We start from the raw sequence: 23,139 nt of genomic DNA, 5'->3' as shown, positions 1-23,139 counted from the left end.
TGACATTTGCAAACTCTTTATTGAGGAATATTATTTAAACTTTAACACTTTGGAACCATACGATTTTTTTCTTTTTTCAATGTAAATTTACAGAGATTAACATTAACGATAGGGGTTACACAAATATTTGGCTAGTCTTCTAAACAATACAATACAACCTAAAACCAAACAAACAAACATTTTTTTTTAAGAACTGTAATAAAGGTAAAAACTGAATGAGGTAATTTTTTTATTTTTCTGCAGACAAATTAATTTGAGCTATTCAACTAGTTCAGCTGATTCATTCAAATTTACTGAAATCAAATGAGTTACTCGATAAATCAACTGTTTTTTCTGGATTATTTCACTCTATATAACACATGTCAACGTTTTCGATTAATAAAAGTCAATTGATCCATATATATTATAAAATAGAAATATAAAACATGCGACCATTATTGTGACAGAAAATGTTTAAATTTTTTTTTTAATTTGTAGTAAAGGAAACTGATGAGTATTCGTCATATAAAACAAACATTTTTCTGATAGAACTGTGGCTGATTTGTCAATTGTTTCTCGGAGAAAAGAGTTCAAAAGTTTCAATGTGCTCTTGACACAAACAACATTCGAGCCAGCTTAGGTCATGTGATCGCCGTCGCCGTCCAGTTTCGTGATCTTCAATTTCAACGGACCGACCAGCTCGTCTTTCAGGCCGTTGATAGTCGAGAAGTCGAAGTGATTGAATCGGGCCTCGAGCATGGATTGGATCCTCTGGACGAAGGCGTCTATTTTCGAGTCGAGATCGAGGAAATTCTGGAGCAGAGTCGAATTGTTCGTCAGTTTATGGCTAGTCGATTTACGGGATTGCCCAGCGGAACCTTGATCGCAAGTGGTAGAGAATAACCTCATAAGCTCTTTACGAAGTCATTTATACAGGGTGTCCCAAAAAGTCCATGTCAAACGAAAACGGAATGTAAAAGGTGTTTTTTTTAGAGTTATAGAACTTTAAATTGCAATTAAACAACGATGGATCATTCGATTGACATAAATGTTATTTATTCGCAAGATACTCTTGTGGCATTACATTTTAAATATGATTTCTGACATATGACCGCCACGGCTGGCTCGGATGTAGTCCAATCTGGACGTCCGATTTTCGATGACTTTTTCCAACATTTGTGGCCGTATATCAGCAATAACACGGCGAATGTTGTCTTCCAAATGATCAAGGGTTTGTGGCTTATCCGCATAGACCAATGACTTTACATAGCCCCATAGAAAGTAGTCTAGCGGTGTTAAATCACAAGATCTTGGAGGCCAATTCGCAGGTCCAAAACGTGAAATTAGGCGGTCACCAAACGTGTCTTTCAATAAATCGATTGTGGCACGAGCTGTGTGACATGTTGCGCCGTCTTGTTGAAACCACAGCTCCTGGACATCATGGTTGTTCAATTCAGGAATGAAAAAGTTAGGAATCATGGCTCTGTACCGATCACCATTGACTGTAACGTTCTGGCCATCATCGTTTTTGAAGAAGTACGGACCAATGATTCCACCTGCCCATAAAGCGCACCAAACAGTCAGTTTTTCTGGATGTAACGATGTTTCGACATACACTTGAGGATTAGCTTCACTCCAAATGCGGCAGTTTTGTTTGTTGACGTAGCCATTCAATCAGAAGAGCGCTTCATCGCTAAACAAAATAAAATGGACGTAGTGCGCGATACGTATTCCGCACAGAACCATTATTTTCTAAATAAAATTTCACTATTTGCAAGCGTTGTTCAGGCATGAGTCTATTCATGATGAATTGCCAAACCAAACTGAGAATAAATCTGTTAAATCGGTCGCCATCTTGAACAGTAATGCCAACTTAAAGTTATATACCTCAAAAAAAAACACCCGTTACATCCAAAATGGCGAAGTGGTACCGCTTTCAGTCACGTGATGTTGTCTCCTTTCTATTCTATCTCTACGTTATCACCTGTATTTTACCTTTTCGAAATCCTCACAGAATAGGCAACTTTTCAACTCAATATGAAGAAAAGATCCAGTGCTCTTTTTTACACCACCTTAGATCAAATTAGGTACAAAAAACACTTCCGCCAAAACGTAAATTTCAAACATTTTTTTTTTCAGAATCCATGTATAATATTTCGTGCTATTTTTCATGCATAAATTGAAGCAATCATTCAACAATGTTCATGGAAAAAAAATGATTCGAAAAGTATTCAATTGTACCTATGGCATGATTGGCATGAGAGAAAGTATAATATAAAACATCAAATATCTCGAAAACTGTGAGACTTTCGTATAAACGATTTTTTCACATCAGGTAGAGCACATTCTGATCTAGGAACATTCCATTTTCGTTTGACGTGGTCTTTTTGGGACACCTGTATAGCAACAACAAGTTTTCTGATGACATTTGCAGGAATAATTCACAGGGTGATTAGGATTTTGTAGAAAACCATCTGTGATTTTTTGAACTCAATTGAACGTATTGAAATGGTTATTTATAGATAACAAAGTTCAACAAATCGATAAAAAAAATGGTGCCGAAATCCAACAATTGATTTCAAACGATTTTAATATGATGATTTCCGAAACGTCACCAGATTTTTCCTATCAGCCCTAGTTTTTAATATACAAATGGATAATTGATGTTAGTTCTGATATTAATATGTTCATAACTTCCGAGAGAAGGACCATAAATAAGTTTTCTGTCAATAATTCTGAAACTTTATCTGAACGAATGAAAATACACTGCGCAAAAAAATTAACGCACATTATGGAAATCTCAAATTTATTCTACAACTGAAGGTGTTCTCAATGATAATTATTTTTATCAGAATTAGAGCACGTTCACATGACGAGCGGTTTACGCGCGGTTGAATGAGCGGTGGATAATTGGATACCGTCCACATGGAACGCGGTTGCCAAGCGGTGACCGCGCGTTGCCGTAACGGCCCGTATTCAGTTTGAATTCTACATTTTGATTTGAATCTGGATTGAGTATCAGATTTAGGTGAGAATTAAACGTTTTTAAGTTTTCATAGGTAATTATAGATCGAATAGTTTCTATTATTCATCAATTGAAACTGATCCTACTTAAATCATCTTCGTTTTGCCGATGACATCGTCCTAATAAGTAGCAACATGCAGGAATTGAGCGAGATGTTAAAACAACTTATTGATGCTCTGAATAAAGTCGGTTTGAAAATTAATGTTTCGAAGACCAAACTTATCAACAACACCACAGAACACATAAACATTGACGGCACACAACTTGAAAATGTAGAAGAATATATAATATTTAAGACACTCAATAAGAATCGGCAAAGAAAATCAAACAGCAGAGATAAAAAGAAGAATCAGGCTAACTTGGATGACTTTTGGAAAGATGAAATATATATTCAGGAATAACGGCATCCCATAAACCTTAAAAGGAAAGTTTTCGATGCCTGCAAATTACCGGTAGCGACATATGGCCTGGAAACTATGGCTATAACTAAGAAGACCGCAAACCAGCTGAGGGTGATGCAGAGAGCGATGGAAAGAACTATGCTCAATGTCAGTCTCAGAGACAGAAAAAGGAATGAAGAAATCCGACAAAGAACTAGAGTCGTAGATATTATAGCGCGTGTTGCAGAATTGAAGTGGCAGTGGGCAGGACACGTGGCTCGACAGAAAAAAAAAGTAAATTAAATTCAACACAAATAGCAGCTAGAATACAGTTGTTTAAAGTTTTTCAATAGACTGCCTAATGAAATCAAAGAAATAAATAATTATAAACCATTTAAGAATATAATATTTAATTTATTGTTGAATAATTATAATTAGAACCATATACTTAGTATAGTAGATTTCTGCTGTTAAGTGGTAGGTGAATGTTATTTTGATACTATTTCTCTTCATTTGTATTTGTTTTACGTGTATCTCATGATTTCTAAATGAAGAGCTATTATCATTTTTATGTGATCACATAATACATTTTTTTTCTTCATTAGCATCTCCTTCACAGGATATGATGACGAGTTCTTCCCAAGCCCGTCTCCTTGAGTTTTTATCTGAATATACACTACTTGTCATGTCGCATATTACAGGAAAATTCTCAATTTCATCTATGAATAATTTAGGAGCGTCCGGTTCCATTTTGAAATATTTCTGACCGAACGGATCGAAGGAAAATACGTAAATACGTCTCTGGCATCTATCAGCTCGTGCCCGCGCGGTCATCTGAACGGTTACATTAGAAACCTATGATCTCAAACCGCGCGCCAACGCGCGGTTACTACGGGCAAGCTCTAGAACCGCGCTCTACGCGCGGTCCATAAAAACGCGCGGAGGCATGTGTACGCTTCGAAGAAAATTCATGTACTTGTAAACGCGCGGTTTCAAACCGCGCGTAAACCGCTCGTCATGTGAACGGGCTCTTATGCATGCATATGTTATCCACTTTCAACGTTTTTCTTCAATACAGATGTTTTTTCCCAGCAGGAATAAAAAAGATGAGATTATTAAATTTTGAATGTATTGGCTCCATTCTAAAATCAGTTGTTCTCGATCTATTCTAGTGATCAATAGTTTTTCTTTCGTTTGATTTTCTACACTCGATCGCTATGCAACGCGAAACACGCAATTTGACCCAAGAGGAATGTGCCCAAACGGTAGTTTTGCGAGAAGAAGGGTGGACATTCACAAGAATTGCAGAAAGGTTTGGAGTTTCCCATACAAGTGTGTCCAGAATGTTGCAGCGATTCAGGGAGACAGGTATGAATGACCGAAGACCAGGACAGGGTAGACCACAGGTAACAACTGCCATTCAAGAACGTTACTTGGAAGTTTCTTCGTTGAGACAACGGTTTACAACCGCTCGCCTCCTTCAAAATCAGCTTGAGCACATTCATGGGGTGCAAATTAGCACTCAGACAATAAGAAATCGCCTCAGAGAATAAGATTTAAGGCCTCGTGTCGCGGCAAGAGGTCCAGCTCTTACCCCAGCCCATCGAAGGGCGCGTTTGGATTTTGCGAGAGAGCATATCCATTGGGAAGAGGCTGATTGGGAAAGAGTTCTCTTCACAGATGAGTCTAGATTCTGCCTCTACCATTGTGATCGACGTTCCCTTGTATACAACCTGGCATGAGCACGTCTGCTCAGTTGCCAAGTCAGCTGCACAGAAGCTTAGCTATCTATTTCGTGCGAGGAAATTGTTCACTCCAATGCAGCTTTTATTACTTTATAAAGCTCAAGTGCGTCCAGCTATGGAATATTGCTCTCATGCTTGGGGTTCAGCTCCTAAGCACTCGTTACTCCTACTTGATTCCATTCAAAAAAGAGCAGTGCGCCTAATAGACGATCCAACGTTAACTGCCAACCTTCATAGTCTCGATCACCGTAGGAAGGTTGGAGACTTATGCCTTTTTTACAGATACTACCACGGAAGGTGTTCTGCTGCCATTGCCTCCATGATTCCTCCAGGGGCTCAATTTGATCGACGAACAAAGCTAGCCGATAATAGTCACCAGTTTGTCGTGCATCTTTCTACAGCTAGGACATCGGTGTATCAGAAGGCTTTTCTTTACCGAACTGCAAGGCTATGGAATACCCTACCTCAAGATGTATTCCCCCTGGGTTACAACTTGCAGCAGTTTAAGACACGCACAAACCGATTTATTCTAAATTCATCTCGGGGCGCTTGAAAGGGCGTTATAAGCTCAGTCTTTTCCCGAGAGATGCGTATAAAAAAAAAAAAAAAAAAAAAAAAAAAAATACAGACGCCCACATGAAAGATATGCTCAGTGCAATTTCCTGAATACTACCGGTTTCGGGGGAGGATCGATTATGGTATGGGGTGGAATATCTTTGACTGCTCGCACATACCTAGTGGTCGTTGATAATGGAGCTATGAATGCTGATAGGTATATAAGGAACATTCTTGAAGAGCATGTAGTGCCATTTGCCCCATACATTGGTGAAAATTTCATTTTTATGGACGATAATGCCAGACCCCATCGTGCGCGCATCGTTCAGGAGTACCTTGAAGAGGTCGAAGTCTCTCGAATGGAATGGCTAGCAAGAAGTCCAGATCTCAATCCGATTGAGCAGGTTTGGGACAACCTCAATAGAAGGCTCAGAAGTTCAGAAAATCATCCAGCTACTCTTAATGACTTAGGAATCCAACTCGGAGAAATCTGGGAAGGATTGGATCAGAACATTTTAAGATGACTCATTTTGAGTATGAACCGTCGTTGCCGAGCTGTAATTAACGCAAGGGCTGGAAATACCAAGTATTAAATAACTTATCAGCATTCCAGTATTTCGAAAATTGTTTATTTCTCTTCTTTCACATAAGATTCGGTGAAATCCTGAATTTTTCTTCCATTTAATGTATTTTGTTTCGTTCAAAACCTTCCCGAGGGAACATAAAAAATAAGTTATAAAGTCAATGTAGAGTTAACTTTCATTAAAATTGAGATTTTCAGAATGTGCGTTAATTTTTTTGCGCAGTGTATATCAATGTCGCCGCAACTTCTTTATCAACTCATGTAAATAGATATCTAATAATATGACCCGATTGTAGGAAAGTTCATGTTTTCCGAAAACAACTCGAAAAAACAAAATAATTCCTCTCATCCAATTGCAAAATTCATTAGGCGGAAAGACATAAATCGGGAAAACAATAAAGTGACAAAGTTATGGGTGATTTATTCCTAAGAATTTCGGTGGAATATTCTGATAGCCTGGAAATAATTGAGCTGCATGATAAATGAGATATTTTTATCTGTTTGGATCATAACGTTGTAGACGTAAAACTATCGTCTGATTCCTTCACTTTGCGAAGCTATATAGGGGCGAATTTAAGGACCAATGTTTATATGAACTTTAGCATTATTGAACGGAAACTTTTATTTCGAAAGTAAGTGTATCCCATTATTTCGTAGCCAAGAATCTTAAGCTCCATAAGTGTACTCATCTTAGCAATGAAATGACATTGCATACTCACCCCATAATATATCGATGTAAAATTCACCACATAATAGAGATCTCTTACGACTTCGTTGACAAACTTGTATTGATTCGTCTTCAATTTGTTCAGGATCCAATCGAGGTTCGAAGCTGGCAAGTGGTCTTCCTGATGAATTGAATTAAATATAAGTTATACAATTATATTATAGTGTTACAACTGTACATTGTGTCCGTAAAGTAAGGAACCAATTCATTTTAAGCTAAACAGACCATTTTAAGAAATAATCCTGAAACACGTCTATTTTTTATTCTAAAGGGTGGTTTTTTTTAGAGCTATAGAACTTTAAATTGCAATAAAACAACGATGGATTATTCGATTGACATGAATTTTATTTATCCGCAAGATAATCTTGTGGCATTACATTTTAAATATGATTTCTGGCATATGACCGCCACGGCTGGCTCGGATGTAGTCCAATCTGGACGTCCAATTTTCGATTACTTTTTCCAACATTTGTGGCCGTATATCGGCAATAACACGGCGAATGTTGTCTTCCAAATGGTCAAGGGTTTGTGGCTTATCCGCATAGACCAATGACTTTACATAGCCCCACAGAAAGGAGTCTAGCGGTGTTAAATCACAAGATCTTGGAGGCCAATTCACAGGTCCAAAACGTGAAATTAGGCGGTCACCAAACGTGTCTTTCAATAAATCGATTGTGGCACGAGCTGTGTGACATGTTGCGCCGTCTTGTTGGAACCACAGCTCCTGGACATCATGGTTGTTCAATTCAGGATTGAAAAAGTTAGTAATCATGGCTCTATACCGATCACCATTGACTGTAACGTTCTGGCCATCATCGTTTTTGAAGAAGTAAACGGACCAATGATTCCACCAGCCCATAAAGCGCACCAAACAGTCAGTTTTTCTGGATGTAACGGTGTTTCGACATACACTTGAGGATTAGCTTCACTCCAAATGCGGCAGTTTTGTTTGTTGACGTAGCTATTCAACCAGAAGTGCGCTTCATCGCTGAACAAAATAAAATGGACGTAGTGCGCGATACGTATTCCGCACAGAACCATTATTTTCGAAATAAAATTGCACTATTTGCAAGCGTTGTTCAGGCGTGAGTCTATTCATGATGAATTGCCAAACCAAACTGAGAATAAATCACTTGACAGCTGTTAAATCGGTCGCCATCTTGAACAGTAATGCCAACTTAAAGTTATATACCTCGAAAAAAAAACACCCGTTAGATGAAAAAAGTTTTCATGCAAATACGTAGGAATTCACGGCTTGGCTTGATATTCAAGCTACTTGACTCAGGCTCAACCTCAAGTAGCTTGAGCTTGACTTGAAATCAACTCAAGTTCAAGTTAAGCAGTAGTTTTCCACTTTTAAATCAAGTACTCAATGAATAAATACTTGACTTGACATTGAAAAAGTAGCTTGAATATCAAGCCAAGCCATGAATCCCTACAAATACGGTGTAATGTCGTTTGTGTTGTGGTATGCCTAAATCCCAATTTGGACGAGGAATTGATAAGCCTAGGTTTTAGTCATCACTACGAGATGCGGCAGATATATTATCAGTTATTATTGAGCGACTGCAAAATTTCCACCATTTTTATAGCGAATTTTAACAATTTCAATGCGTTTGTAACAACAAAAAGCAATTGGACATAATGTCTGTCTCTAGCCGAAATTGTCGTCACAATACTTAGTATAAATGTATCTGCATCTGTGTAACAATGGACTTTGGTGGTACTTGTGGATACAACTTTCTCATTTATAGGGTTCTCAGAAGATACAAGAGAATATCTTTCCCCTTTCCTAATTAGTGTGTGCAAGCCCAATGTTTCTATTGCGCAGGCATACAACTTAGAGAATAAGAAAAGGAAGAAGAAATTCACGGTGTATAAAACTAGGAACAAGAGAGTTCAGTGAAGTAAGTTACGAGGTGTTCAAGGATGTTTCCAAGTGCTTTATCACAATAAAGCTCTCATCTGTCGTCCATCAGTGTTTTAATATTGCCACGAAAACGTGATACCCCAAACGTTGTTGAAGAGTGTATTGTTTCATTTCAAGCAATGGTGTATTTTTTACTAGTCAAAGGACAAAATATGACAGCTTACCGTTTTAACCTGCGATATGTAATCCGCAAATTCCGTGGTCTTCAACTCGACGATGGTTTTCTCCAGGAGATCGATCGCGATCTCCGTCAAGCCGCCCAGCTGGTCCTCGTAGGTCGACTTGAACGACTTCTTCAGGTCGTTCCTCTTGCGGAACCCAACGCCGAGGTCGCTCCTGCCGTTCAGGCAACCCTTCGGCGTGGACAGCATCGAGGTCTTCTCCCTCTGGAGCAGGGTGTAGGTGCCGGGCTTCTGCGAGGGCATCTCCGAGTCCTGCTGGTGGTTCACCTCCCCGTAGGTGATCGGGGGCGTGTCGATGTAGTAGGCGCCGATGTTGGGCGGCGAAGAGGAACCGGTCGAGGCGTTGTCGTAGTCGGAGAAACGGCTGCTGATCAGCCATTTCTGGACGTTGAACTGGAGAGCCTGTTGATAAGAAGAAAGAAGATGAATAAAGAAAGCCGGAGGAACTGAAGAAGACAACAAGAGGTTACAGGCTGACAACCGGTGAGATCAAGATAATTTGTTATGCCGATGATACAGTAATTGTAGCTGAGAGCGAGGACGATTTACAACGGCTTCTATTTAAATTTTACATAAAAGCCAAAACATTAAACATGGAAATATCGACTGCGAAAACGAAATTACTCGTGGCTTCAAAAGAACCAATAAGATGTAAACTTGTGTTGGAGGATCGACCAATTGAACAGGTGATGTCGGTTGCTTACTTGGGCGTGCAAATAACAGCTAATCAGGACAGAACCAGAGAAATTAAAGACCAAACAAACAAGTCGGCAAGGATATCGGGTGCTCTTGGAGACATTGTATGGAACAACAAACACATGCGGAAAGATTCGAAATCCAGAATATATAAAACTATTGTGAGACCAATGATGACGTACGCAATAGAAACGAGAGCCGATACCAAGGTGATGAAGAATGCACTGCGAACTACCGAAATGAAAGTGTTCAGAAACATCCTAGGCCTCACATTACGAGATAAAAAAAAAATGAAGACATCCGCAACGAGAATCATAAAACTACACAAAACCACGTGAGATGAAATATTGAAACCTTGAAAAAGCCGGGGATCTGACTGATACAAAAGGAAGATAAGCCAGAATGAACTACAGAGGAGACAAAGAAAATAGAGTCTTGGAAGAAGTAGAAGAAAATGAAGAATTGTTGTTGGATCCAACGGAGATTATCATCCCAAACCCAACAGAGACCAACGAATTCATCAAGAAATTGAAAACCAGAAAGGCTCAAGGTAAGGACAAAAACACAAATTTTATGTTGCAAAAGTTGCCCAGAAAAGGAATAGAACCATTATAGCCAATATATGATAGAAGAACACTATCCAAAAAGATGGAGAGCTGCAGAATTTATAGTCAAGCCACGAGGTTAGTGCTTTTAGACGTTGACAGAGCCTTCCAACGAGTTTGGCACGAGAGACTAGCATACAATATGAGGATGGTAGGCTATACTTTCAAAACCTGCAAAATAATAAGAAACTACCTGAGACACAAGAATTTCTACGTCAAAATAGAAGACGCAGTATCTACTAATATACAAGTAGAAGCAGGAATGTCCCAAGGTTAAGTTCAAGGATCTTTACTTTACAAGAAATACTTACTGACAAAGAAACTGCAACACCCAGAAGGAGCCGTTTAAATTTCCATTTTCTTTATTTTTTTGATAAAACAGATAAAATATAGCAAGGAGTAAATTATTTCATTTGAAGAAAAAAATCTTCTTTCCATGTAAATAATTTTTGTTACTTAAATATTCTAGGTCCAGTCGAAACAGCCTCCCAGATTGCTCTCAGAGAAGCTTGGATGCGTGGAGATTTCGATGAAATGGTAATAAAAAATTTCAGTTCAGGTTTGTTCCAGCGTCGATACAAACTTGGTCAGAGGAATATACTAACTGACAAAGAAACTGCAATATCCATTTTATAGGCCAACAAATAACTAATTATTTTCCAACATAATAAGCCTGATAACAAACAGAACTCAATAGGCACTATATCAATGATGATGACATTTTGTAGGAAATCGTCACATTCCCAATGCAACTGAAAAGGTCACCTTGCAAACATTTCTCTACATCCAGTAGGCTCGGCTATAAGAGATATAAACTAGGCCTCACCTCCACGTCTTCCTTCACCGGCTTCGCGATGACCTTCTTGTTGTGGTTGCTGGACCAATAGCGATCAGAAGCTGCCTCCATCACCTTGTTCACGTTCTGTGCGGTCTCCAAGAACTCGATGGTCCTGGGGCTTCCGTTCATCAGCGTGGTCTCCGTGTTGTTGGCCACCGTCCTCTTCGGAACGTTGTAGCTGCCCGGTTTCATGTAGACCTTGGACATGTCCTCCTCCTCCTCGTTGTCGATCATCAGACACTCGGTGTTCTCCGGCGATTTGGAGAAGAAGTCTCCGGAACAGGTCTGATTGCCTTGGTCCATTGTCTCCGTCGTCGATGGCAGATGAAGGACGCCTCTGGTGCTCTTCGACGAGACCACCGAGGTCTGGACTGGTGCCGCCGTCGAGGTCACTGTCTCTACGCAGGTCGTTTTGGAGAACTCCGCGTTCTTCATCAGGTTTATCTGGAGATATTGCACCTTTATGTTTCACAAAGGTTATCAAGTTAGTTTTTTCAATATTCAATATGAAATTTGTTATGGAATTTGAAATTATGCCACGTTTCATGAACTGTAAAAAACGGGTGTTTTTTTCGAGGTATATAACTTTAAGTTGGCATTACTGTTCAAGATGGCGACCGATTTAACATCTGTCGAGTGATTTATTCTCAGTTTAGTTTGGCAATTCATCATGAATAGACTCACGCCTGAACAACGCTTGCAAATAGTGCAATTTTATTTCGAAAATAATGGTTCTGTGCGGAATACGTATCGCGTACTACGTCCATTTTATTTTGTTTAGCGATGAAGCGCACTTCTGGTTGAATGGCTACGTCAACAAACAAAACTGCCGCATTTGGAGTGAAGCTAATCCTCAAGTGTATGTCGAAACACCGTTACATCGAGAAAAACACCGTTTGGTGCGCTTCATGGACTGGTGGAATCATTGGTCCGTACTTCTTCAAAAACGATGATGGCCAGAACGTTACAGTCAATGGTGATCGGTATAGAGCCATGATTATTAACTTTTTCATTCCTGAATTGAACAATCATGATCTCCAGGAGCTGTGGTTCCAACAAGACGGCGCAACATGTAACACAGCTCGTGCCACAATCGATTTATTGAAAGACACGTTTGGTGACCGCCTTATTTCACGTTTTGGATCTGTGAATTGGCCTCCAAGATTTTGTGATTTAACACCGCTGACTACTTTCTGTGGGGCTATGTAAAGTCATTGGTCTATGCGGATAAGCCACAAACCCTTGACCATTTGGAAGACAACATTCGCCGTGTTATTGCCGATATACGGCCACAAATGTTGGAAAAAGTCATCGAAAATTGGACGTCCAGATTGGACTACATCCGAGCCAGCCGTGGCGGTCATATGCCAGAAATCATATTTAAAATGTAATGCCACAAGATTATCTTGCGGATAAATAAAATTCATGTCAATCGAATAATCCATCCTTGTTTTATTGCAATTTAAAGTTCTATAGCTTTAAAAAAAACACCCTTTAGTTACAAAGTCATCACTAATGATAAATTTCCTAAAATCTGGTCGATAAATTTTCTAAAACTTTCAAATTTCATGATAATTTATTCCTAATTGTGTAGTTACAAATTTCGTTAGCTTTATCGAAAATGAACAGATTCATTCTCAAAGCAAAGGAAAATCATCGAATTATGGTGAATTTCACGCAGACGAAATGCTCCAATGATCAGATGAAAACACAAAGTAATAGCTAGTTCAAGGGGTTGGTTATTAATTAAAAGGTTTCAATTCCAATATAATTAGATGAGTCAAAGAAAGATGCTATAATGGAGGTCATCTACCATCTAATAGGATTCATTTGCCCCTCGATGTAATTTGAATACAAAGCGATATAGTCATAAAATATCTGGAAAAGGAACCCGTTTCAAATTTCCGCTTTCAAGGGGGGTAAATTAGATAAGATAAACCAATTACACACGAACGTTCGCTCAGACAAGAAAAGTAACGATTTAGTATCTGCTTGCATTTTCTCAAGATTGGTACAAAAATCGACGCGTATATTCGGAACTGGAATATCCGGAAATCAATCGAATTTGTTGGGAAATGGGAACACGATTTCCGAATTACCGTAGATTTTCCGATTTCGATCTTTCGGTATATTGGTTATCGACACGCTACAGGTTGCAATTTTCCATGAATATCAAATTTGTTGGGTGGGTGCGCTTTTAGGATTCGACGAAGCCCATTGAAATTGGAGATCAGGATAGGGTTTCTGAGTTTTACTATCTCATTTTCGAGCGGATCGAAAATTTACTGTTTCATTTCCGAGCGATCGTTCTAGAGGGCTTTCTCATAAAATATTAATTTTGAATAGTACATTGTCTCGACACTTTTGAATAGTAATCTTCTAACATTTGACAAGTTACAACTACGCTATTATTGCATGAGAGCATTCAGCAGGATCCATGTACAGGGTGTTCATAAAAAAATCATTTCCGGTATAACCGGAAGTTGTAGAGATCTGATCATATTTAGGGAAAAAGATCATTGTCTAAAACCCCAATATGCAAATTTTCAGCTCAGAATTATGATTAGTTTTCCATAAACGTCTAATAGGCCATCCCGGTGAATCACCCTTTATAATGGCATGAAATGGAAGAAGATTCAACAGAAGAGACTAAAGAAGAAATTGAAGAAGTTATCAAAACTTCAAAAAATAGAAAAGCACTCGGAATAGACGGAATACTCAATCAAGCAATTAAAAACTTACCAAAAGACGCTCGAGATGAAATCGTTGAAATAGCCAGATTCATACTGAAAACAGGATATTATCCAAACAAATGGAAAACGGCGGATACAATATTAATTTGGAAGAAAGGAAAGAACAAAAAAGATCCAACGAATTATAGGCCCATAAGCCTATTATCGGCAATCAGTAAAGTGGTAGAGAAATTAATGCACAGAAGACTGACAGATTTCGTATCTGACAGATTTTGTATCTGACAGATTCATCAACTGGTAAGAATAACGGAAAATATTAAGGAGCAAATGTACCTCTCAACAGATACCGGTGCCATTTTCATGGATATAGAAAAGGCATTTGATAAAATGTGGCATCAGGGACTGATCTACAAAATGAAGTTGATGAAATTTCCAATCAAACTTACGAGATTGATACAATCGTACCTGGCAAATAGAAAATTCAGGGTGAATATCGACAGTACCAGGTCAACGATTAGAGAAATAGAAGCCGGAGTTCCCCAAGGATCGGTGATAGGACCGCTGCTGTTTAACATATATATGGCAGACATACCGAAAATGAATAGATGCAAGATAGCCCAGTTTGCAGATGACACTGCCATATACTATCACAGTAGAATGCGGAAAACAATCACTAGGCAGCTACAGATAAACCTAGATACACTGATGGAATACTTCAAGAAATTGAGATTCAAAGTGAACACATCGAAAACAGTTGCAATCTACTTCGGAGGAACAACAGTAAAGAAAGAAAGAGCAGGAAACATCGAAATAGATAACCAGACGATAGAATGGAAAAAAGAAGCAAAATATCTGGGAGTAATACTGGATGAAAGAATGAATTTTAACAAACAGATAGAAGAAAACAGAAAAAAGACAAGGCAATTGCACGGCAGATTGTACCCATTGCTCAACCCTAGAAGTAAACTTTCTTCAGAAAACAAGCTGAAGATAATAAAAATAGTGCTAATACCAAGCATTACATATGCAGGAGTTACCTGGTACAATACGAATGACAACAATAATGACCAGTTGCAAAGTACACTAAATTCAGTAATAAGAACAGCGGTTGGCGCCCCATGGTATATAACTAACCAACAAATCAGAGAAGAACTGAAAATTGAAACTATTGAAGAAATAGTCAATAAGCATAGAAAGAGGACAATAGAGACGCTGAAAGAGCACGAGAATAAGAAATTAAGAAAGATAATACAAATTAAAGTAAGATCGACCGATAAGAGGAATTACCTCTTTCAAAGAACTAGATAGAAGAAAAAAGTGACATGAAGTAGGGAGGAAAGCCTCCTGATCAGACAACAGCAGAAAATAGGAGAAATGAAATTAGAGGCGAAGGTTCACGAATCAAATAAAAATTGATCTATATTCCAAATGTAATCTATCGTTGTCGTCTCACCTGCGGCGGTACCAGGTTGTTGGCCGAGTGAATGCTGCCGGTGTGCAACGGACTGTTGATGTTCGTGTCCAGGTTGTAGAAGACCTTGGTCAGCTGGGCCGCCAGTTCCATCGTCTCCTTCTCCCATCTGACGTAGCACTCTCGGAACTCCGGCGTCAGCTCCCTCGTTATCTTCCCGATGGCCGGTCCGTCCCTGTTCTCCCAGTAGCCCCTGAGTATGTGCCAGCAGTTGGTCAGCCTGACGAAGGCGTAGATGAAGTCCTTGGTGGCCCACGGTATCCCCTGCGAATGGATGTTCGACACCGTCGTGCAGGGCTTCAGGATCTCCGACCTGGTGCGCACGCACAGGTTCTGGATGTTCCGGAAGCAGGGCCGGTTCCTGTTCCTGTGCGCTATCTGTTCGGCCGTTATGCAGCTGCGTTCCAGGAATTTGACGAAGTTGTCGGACATGTTGTCGTCCACGTTGCCCTGAAATCGAATATGATAGAGATCACGCATCAGGTTGCAGAAAACTGCAAAGACTGGCGTGTATTGGTGTCACAGGAGCTATGCGCACAGCTCCCACGGCAGCGCTGGAGGTCATACTAGACTTGCCTCCCTTACACCTACATGTGAGGAAATGTAGCCTGCTCGAAGCAATAAGAATTTCCCCTAATGGAAAGCTCCTTCCTGGAAACTGGGTTGGACATATGAGGATACTGAATCAATTAGATTCAAACCTCCTCGCAAAACCATCGGATGTTATGACAACCACCTACGATTTTGAAACGGTTATAAATCATCGTCCTAGTGCAATAATTAGTCTCGTAAATCTTCTGGACAAAAAGTCATCCATATGGTTCACAGATGGATCAAAAACAGGGAAGGGCAACAGGCATTGGGATATATGGACGGACCTAAACTGAGGATCTCTAAAGCCCTGGGAAGTGAGCCCTCGATTCTACAGACCGAGATAATGGCTGTTTATGTATGCGCTCACGAGTGTCTCAAAATGAACCTCAAGGGGGCGCAAATCTACATCACCACGGACAGCCAAACCACGCTGAGATCCCTAGAATCGTATTGTCAGGGGTCATTGCTGACTTGGGAGTGCCGTAACACCATAAAGCAACTGGCCAGAGGAAATAAGGTGACTCTACTATGGGTACCAGGGCACTGTGGGGTTGATGGAAATGAAAGAGCTGATGAACTTGCAAAAAGTGCATCAAGGTTAACACCTGCTGGACCTGAGCCTTTCTGTGGGATAGGAAAAGACCAATACAAAGCTGCGGTCCAACTATGGGAGTTGAACAGCAGGACGATCCACTGGACTAACACTCCTAGACTTGTTCAGGCAAAGAAATTCGTGAAGATTTCACCTACCTACGCCAAAAAGTTCCTGAAGCTGTCGCGAGCCGAGCTTCGGGTGATGGTGGAACTGCTAACGGGGCACTGTCGGTAGAAACAACATTTGTACCATATGTGAAAGTCAATAGACGAGATTTGCAGGCTCTGTGGATCGGAAGCAGAAACAGCCGAACACTTGTTATGCAAGTGTCCGGAGCTGGCTGGCCTAAGAACCATTCACATGGGTAAGCCGGTTCTGGATACCAGAGAGGTAACGGCCAAGGCCCCTAAGGAGGTTATCAATTTTATTAACGTCGTTGACGACCTCCCTGGGTTTCTATGAATGAGTAGGGTAGTGAACAAAAGATCTGCATGGTCGCAGTTCCCGGAAGGCTTACCGAACCAAAACGACCCCAGTTCAAATAATAATAATAATACGTGACGCATACTCAACAAACTTTAAAAGACCTACCGTCAGCAGATCCTTGGTGGGCGGAGGTGATACGTGGCCGTAATCGTAACCGGAGGACTCGCTCGGCTTCTCCGCCTCCAGCACCTCCTCCTGGGCCTCCAGCCTCTCCCTCCTGTCCCTGCCGGCGGACCCGAACAGGATGTCGGTCTGGTTGTTGGCGGAGTACATCGTGGCCGCGGCCGCGCCGGCCACCTGGGGCACCGGCAGAGAGTACTGGTTGAACTGCGTGTACTGGTAGTGCTGCAGGTAGGGCCTGGCCAGCTGCTGGGGGTTGTAGGCCACCATGGGGGGCGGGGGGCTGCGGAAGCTCACCGGTTGGTAATAGGCGGGGGTGGGGTAGATGTTGCCGTGACAGCCGCAGACTACTTGATGCATGTGCAGGTGCACGTTTTGCTGTTGAGAACTGTTATCTGGCCTGTTCTGGTCCATTTAAGGGAGATTTTCCTCTTCGAAGAAATGTGTGGGTTGTTTCTTGAAAACTGGAATGTACAGTCGGAATGGTCAGATTTACCAAGAAAAGAAGGGAAATATAGGGTGTTTTTTTCGAGGTATATAACTTTAAGTTGGCATTACTGTTCGAGATGGCGACCGATTTAACAGCTGTCAAGTGATTTATTCTCAGTTAGGTTTGGCAATTCATCATGAATAGACTCACGCCTGAACAACGCTTGCAAATAGTGCAAATTTTTTTCGAAAATAATGGTTCTGTGCGGAATACGTATCGCGCACTACGTCCATTAGCGATGAAGCGGACTTCTGGTTGAATGGCTACGTCAACAAACAAAACTGTCGCATTTGGAGTGAAGCTAATCCTCAAGTATATGTCGAAACACCGTTACATCTAGAAAAACTGATTGTTTGGTGCGCTTTATGGGCTGGTGGAATCATTGGTCCGTACTTCTTCAAAAACGATGATGCCAGAACGTTACAGTCTATGGTGATCGGTATAGAGCCATGATTACTAACTTTTTCATTCCTGGATTGAACAACCATGATGTCCAGGAGCTGTGATTCCAACAAGACGGCGCAACATGTCACACAGTTCGTGCCACAATCAATTTATTGAAAGACACGTTTGGTGACCACCTAATTTCACATTTTGGACTTGTGAATTGGCCTCCAAGATCTTGTGAATTAACACCGCTAGACTACTTTCTGTGGGGCTACGTAAAGTCATTGGTCTATGCGGATAAGCCACAAACCCTTGGCCATTTGGAAGACAACATTCGCTGTGTTATTGCCGATATACGGCCACAAATGTTGGAAAAAGTCATCGAAAATTGGACGTCCAGATTGAACTACATCCGAAACAGCCGTGGCGGTCATATGCCAGAAATCATATTTAAAATGTAATGCCACAAGATTATCTTGCGGATAAATAAAATTCATGTCAATCGAATAATCCATCGTTGTTTTATTGCAATTTAAAGTTCTATAGCTCTAAAAAACACCCATTATAACAAATGAAAAATTTCGTACCTACTTTTGTTTACTACACTTACGGATTCGAGTTAAAATAATGTAACTTATATTTCTCTAAAATTATATAACACAAAAATTCGAGGTCCTAGGTAAAAATAAATACGTTATTTAAATTCAGGACTTCAAATTGATATAGTATCAGCTCAATAAACCTCGACACCAAAACAGCTGTTCCCATGTGTATTGGTAATTGATAATGATTAAAACAAGTTATACAATTGGAGGTGCAAACGAAAATGACAGATTGCTCGGATCATTTTCAGAGGAAAAAGTTGCTCCCGCAAACGCTATGTTTTCAAGATACAGGGTGTTAAAGTCCAAATCTTTCAAGATTCTTCTCATAGCACCTTCCCTTCACAAGATATTCAACTTAAATTTGGCATAGATAACCCGATTGAATGTTTTCATCATATGATATGCTAATTTTGAATGCAAATCTACAGGGCGATATTTTTTCTGGAACAGAGTCCGCTTCTTTTCTCCTGAACATTATTCTGGTGAACCACTGGTAGATTAGAGAAATGTGAAAATAAACTTTGTTCCACTACACACTTTTTGATTTTTGTAGTTTTGTGGTATCTTTTACAGATTTTGAGAAAAAATTCAAACTCTCCTCTAATAATCTTCGGAAAAATCCAAATCATTAATAAACTGTTAATTATAATTTTTGATACTTACTCGTATTCGCCTAATCTGTATGGAGTATTAATAAATATTCAATAAACTGGTATACTCATAGCAACAAAGGACTACAAGATATACCCTGTATCCTGAAACTATGCAAGGAATCTCTCATTTTTCCTTGTACATCCAATTTAGGTACACCCTGTAGGTATTGTGTAACCACGCAGTTCTGAACTTATTTTAATTTCACCATCTGACTTGAAAACGAAAATGCACTGTTACAAAATGTATTTCTCAGGTTGTCTTATTGATGATAGTAGAAACGTAGAAAATGGAAATCTTGTTTGTTTTATTAACAGAGAGATTTTGGAAATTGGAAAGAAAAATGAACATATATTTGGACAATTTTTGAAAAACATCGATCATGAAACACTTTGAAATAATGGAAAAATATGGGGAGACACAATAGCTGCTATATCTACAGGGTGTTCCTCTATGACGCGAAGCTATGCTAGCTCTGAAATTGTCGATTTTTTTTTCAACACAGTATCGTTTGACTCTTCTAGAGCTTCATTCTCGAATTGTTTGGAAATACACAGGGTGTATTATGTTATTATGGATTTTTTCATAAATTGGGGGTCTTTCTGAAAAAATCATTTGAATGGGTTTGTAAAGTGAATACTAGAAGAATGGAGGTAAGTATTGATTTTTGATAATCATTGATCTATTGGGTGGTGAAAATCAAACGATTCATTGGTGACTTATTTAAACGTTAATATTGGGCTCATTCGAAATGGCACACCCCATAGGTGTTATTTCTTATTTCTTCTAATCAATGGAGTGGTTATGTCCCCAATAATCCACCCTCCCTTCATTTATTGGAAGAAATAAGAAAAACTTGTTACAAAAAAAAAATTATAAATATTCGAAGATTTTCTTTTTTCAAAATGAAGCACACCCTATATTTTATTTTCGCACCTGGTAGAGAAGTTTTCGATAATAAAATGGCACACCTTGTATTTAATTTTTTTATTAGTTATAATGAAAATAATTAAATGCAGGTAGGTATTCACTTTCAAAATCTCATTCCAATAAATTTTTTCATTTCAAAGATGTTAGGTTTTACCAAAAACTCTCCAATTTATGAAAAATCGAAATATAGGTGAGTTTTGAGCATATGAAACTGCGGAAGAACTTGGATTCATTCAATCCATGCAATCTGAAAATCCAATGAAAAAACAGTGTACCTATTCCATAAAAACAAACATATGTGTGATCATTAACACTTTTTTTACACACCATCTATATAAGAGCGTCGCGTCAATGGTGGAACACTCTGTATAATAATACAAAAATTAACTTTAACATATTATGAATCTGACATGTACCGAATAGAAGTGATTAAAGTTATGCTTCGAAAGAATTGAAAATTGGTAATTTCTGTTTGTATTTAAATCTTTTCGAATAATCATTGATCATAATTTTAATTTTTTTCTCAATAAAATTGTTCCTCATTCAATTATAAGGATATTCACTTAAGTAATTGTTTCATGCATCTCAAAATTCAAGAGATTATTTAATTCCAAATATATGAAATGTTATTAAGATTGGAACCTCACAACCTGCAAGAATTTTAAAATATGTATGTACATAGGTATATAGTATCGCAAGTTTATTTGGCATTTTGATATTATGTAGCTTTTTTCAATAAAGATCTATTCTATTACTTATTTTCATTGTATGTATGAATTACATGATATGTCATGAGACTATTAGGTACAAGGAGATTCCTTAATAATTATACCCGAGTAAGTATTTCGATTTTTAATTTTTTTAAATACAAAAAAGATTCTATGTTGAACAAAATGAATATAGGTAATATGACTGCCAGAATCTTGTGCATGAGGAGACAAAATAATTTGAAATGTTAAGACTTTTTCGTATTAATCTATCGAAGCACTCAAAAATGGATAATATAAATAACGTTCTACTCACAAAGTAGTCAATTTAAAAACATATTCTCTTAGGAATTAGGAAACTCTTAATATCATTTTGGCATTTTTGACTTAAAAAAGAATTGTGTTACTCAGGAAACGTATGGTTTCGTTATATTCAAACAAGACGATTTTGTTTTTTTCCTGTGATATATATTCATTGAAGCTGATAGAGGTTAGATCAACCAAAAAAAATCATATGATAAAAACATATTTTTTTGGCAGCTTCAACGTAACAAACGAAATTAATATCAAGATGATTTCAAAATTGCGGATTCCTAGTGAAAGCGAAATTTTCTCACTTTTGAATAATGAATTATTGATTAAAAATTAATCTTAATAGACAAATTTCCTATTTTGAATATGACGTTGATATAATGAGATTAAAAGAAGTGTTCAACGATGATATAAAAACCAAAAAGTATTATTTTAAATTAACTTGAATTGTTCAAACAATCGATCAAGTATATCGTTAAATTCACTACAAAGCCCCGGGACCATCACAGTAGAAATGAATGATTAAAAACATTCAGACGTTCCGTAATCACGCAAAGATCCGATAGATTTTCACTTAGAAGTTGGTTATGACAGAAATTACAGATTCATTTTATTTGATAAATAAGGATACAAGATGTCTACTCACCGATTCGTAATTGATAATGTTACATAACTAAGAGGTTTAGGAACATTCCAACGAAATTTTGAGCTTATATTAATGTAACAACGAAACAACGTCTGATTACAATCTCTCTTGACAGAACAATTCAAATTCAATTATCTATGCTTCCCGCAAGACCGCTATCCTCTATGACATTAGATGCTGATCTTCTATGGCTCTACGAATCTTCCTCCATGACGGTTGTTTATTTGATGAGTATGAATATAGGATATTTAGAAACGAATTATCAGAAGTGAAATAATAAATGTTAATCCTTCTAGATATGAACTAGCGAATATAAGATCTTTCTTGTCGTCCTACATAAGAGGTAGGTAGGTACCTAATGATATATCTTTATTTCCAGACTGCTTCTTTAATAAGCTCTGGTGAATGAGTGCGATAAATCCAGAAAATGATTATGTATAAAATAAAAACAATGGCAGTTCGCTATATCATTTTTGTAGCAGCTTCGTATTTCGAGACAAACGGAGTGTTACAGTTTTTCTCAAAAATTCACTATTTATTTATTTTTAGTGCTCTGAAACCGGTGTGTTGCAAGATGTAGTTATTGGGCATTTATTGACATGCAATTGAGAATTTTATGTTCATCATTGACGCGCATACAGGTAATGCTCTCTTTTTTTCCATAGCCACTCAGATATTTATAGCCAAAAATTATTTTTGGAATTACTCGTTCTTTTGTGACAAAAAAATTTCTGATGACTTTTTTTGTATGGGGATCCGTTTTTATGCAAAAAATAAAACGCTCGTTCCCCAAACAAAGTGTTATAGGTATATATTTTCATCACGAAGTCTTTATTTTTCGACTTTTGATCCGGAAATTATTTTGCGAGATAATGTTCGAATTGCTAATGATGAATGGTGAAATTCAATTCTGCCCGTCCGTAAACATTACATTCGAAAGGAAAACGTCTGCAAAAAAAAGTGTTTTACAACAAGAGGTTTTATTTTGAATAGGTAGCCCACAGCTGTCATTTGACAAGAACTACGTCATTATTAAAAATGAAACGATACACTATTCAACAACGCATTTAAATTCACTACAAAAATGGTAAAAGGTTTGCAGTTATACCGTGGCGACTATTATTCATATCAATACAAACCATACGATGTTATATATTTTTGAAATCAGGAAAAATTTAGCTTTCAAAAAATGGCACAGAAATCTAGT

General features: G+C 38.4%; 1 protein-coding gene across 5 annotated transcripts; it reads right to left on the bottom strand.

Annotated features, from left to right (window-relative positions):
* On the bottom strand, positions 1–22,085 carry LOC123682473. 5 transcript variants are annotated; one of them, XM_045621100.1, is made up of 7 exons: positions 21,933–22,085; positions 17,190–17,668; positions 15,392–15,859; positions 11,234–11,704; positions 9,089–9,508; positions 6,987–7,115; positions 1–792 (listed from the first exon to the last, which is right to left on the bottom strand). In XM_045621100.1, the coding sequence occupies exons 2-7, from the start codon at positions 17,616–17,618 to the stop codon at positions 616–618; spliced, it is 2,094 nt and encodes a 697-aa protein (XP_045477056.1). In that variant the 5' UTR covers positions 17,619–17,668; positions 21,933–22,085; the 3' UTR covers positions 1–615. The 5 variants fall into 5 exon arrangements, with proteins under 5 accessions (XP_045477056.1, XP_045477058.1, XP_045477057.1 ...); XM_045621102.1 differs by having other exon boundaries at positions 11,234–11,689; XM_045621101.1 differs by lacking the exon at positions 21,933–22,085 and adding an exon at positions 21,291–21,405.
* Positions 22,086–23,139: the final 1,054 nt, after the last annotated feature.

This window comes from Harmonia axyridis, chromosome 6 (assembly GCF_914767665.1).
Source record: "Harmonia axyridis chromosome 6, icHarAxyr1.1, whole genome shotgun sequence".
NCBI lineage: Eukaryota > Metazoa > Arthropoda > Insecta > Coleoptera > Coccinellidae > Harmonia > Harmonia axyridis.
The sequence above is the reverse complement of the archived record's forward strand: the minus strand, read 5'-3'. Positions and strand labels throughout refer to the sequence as shown.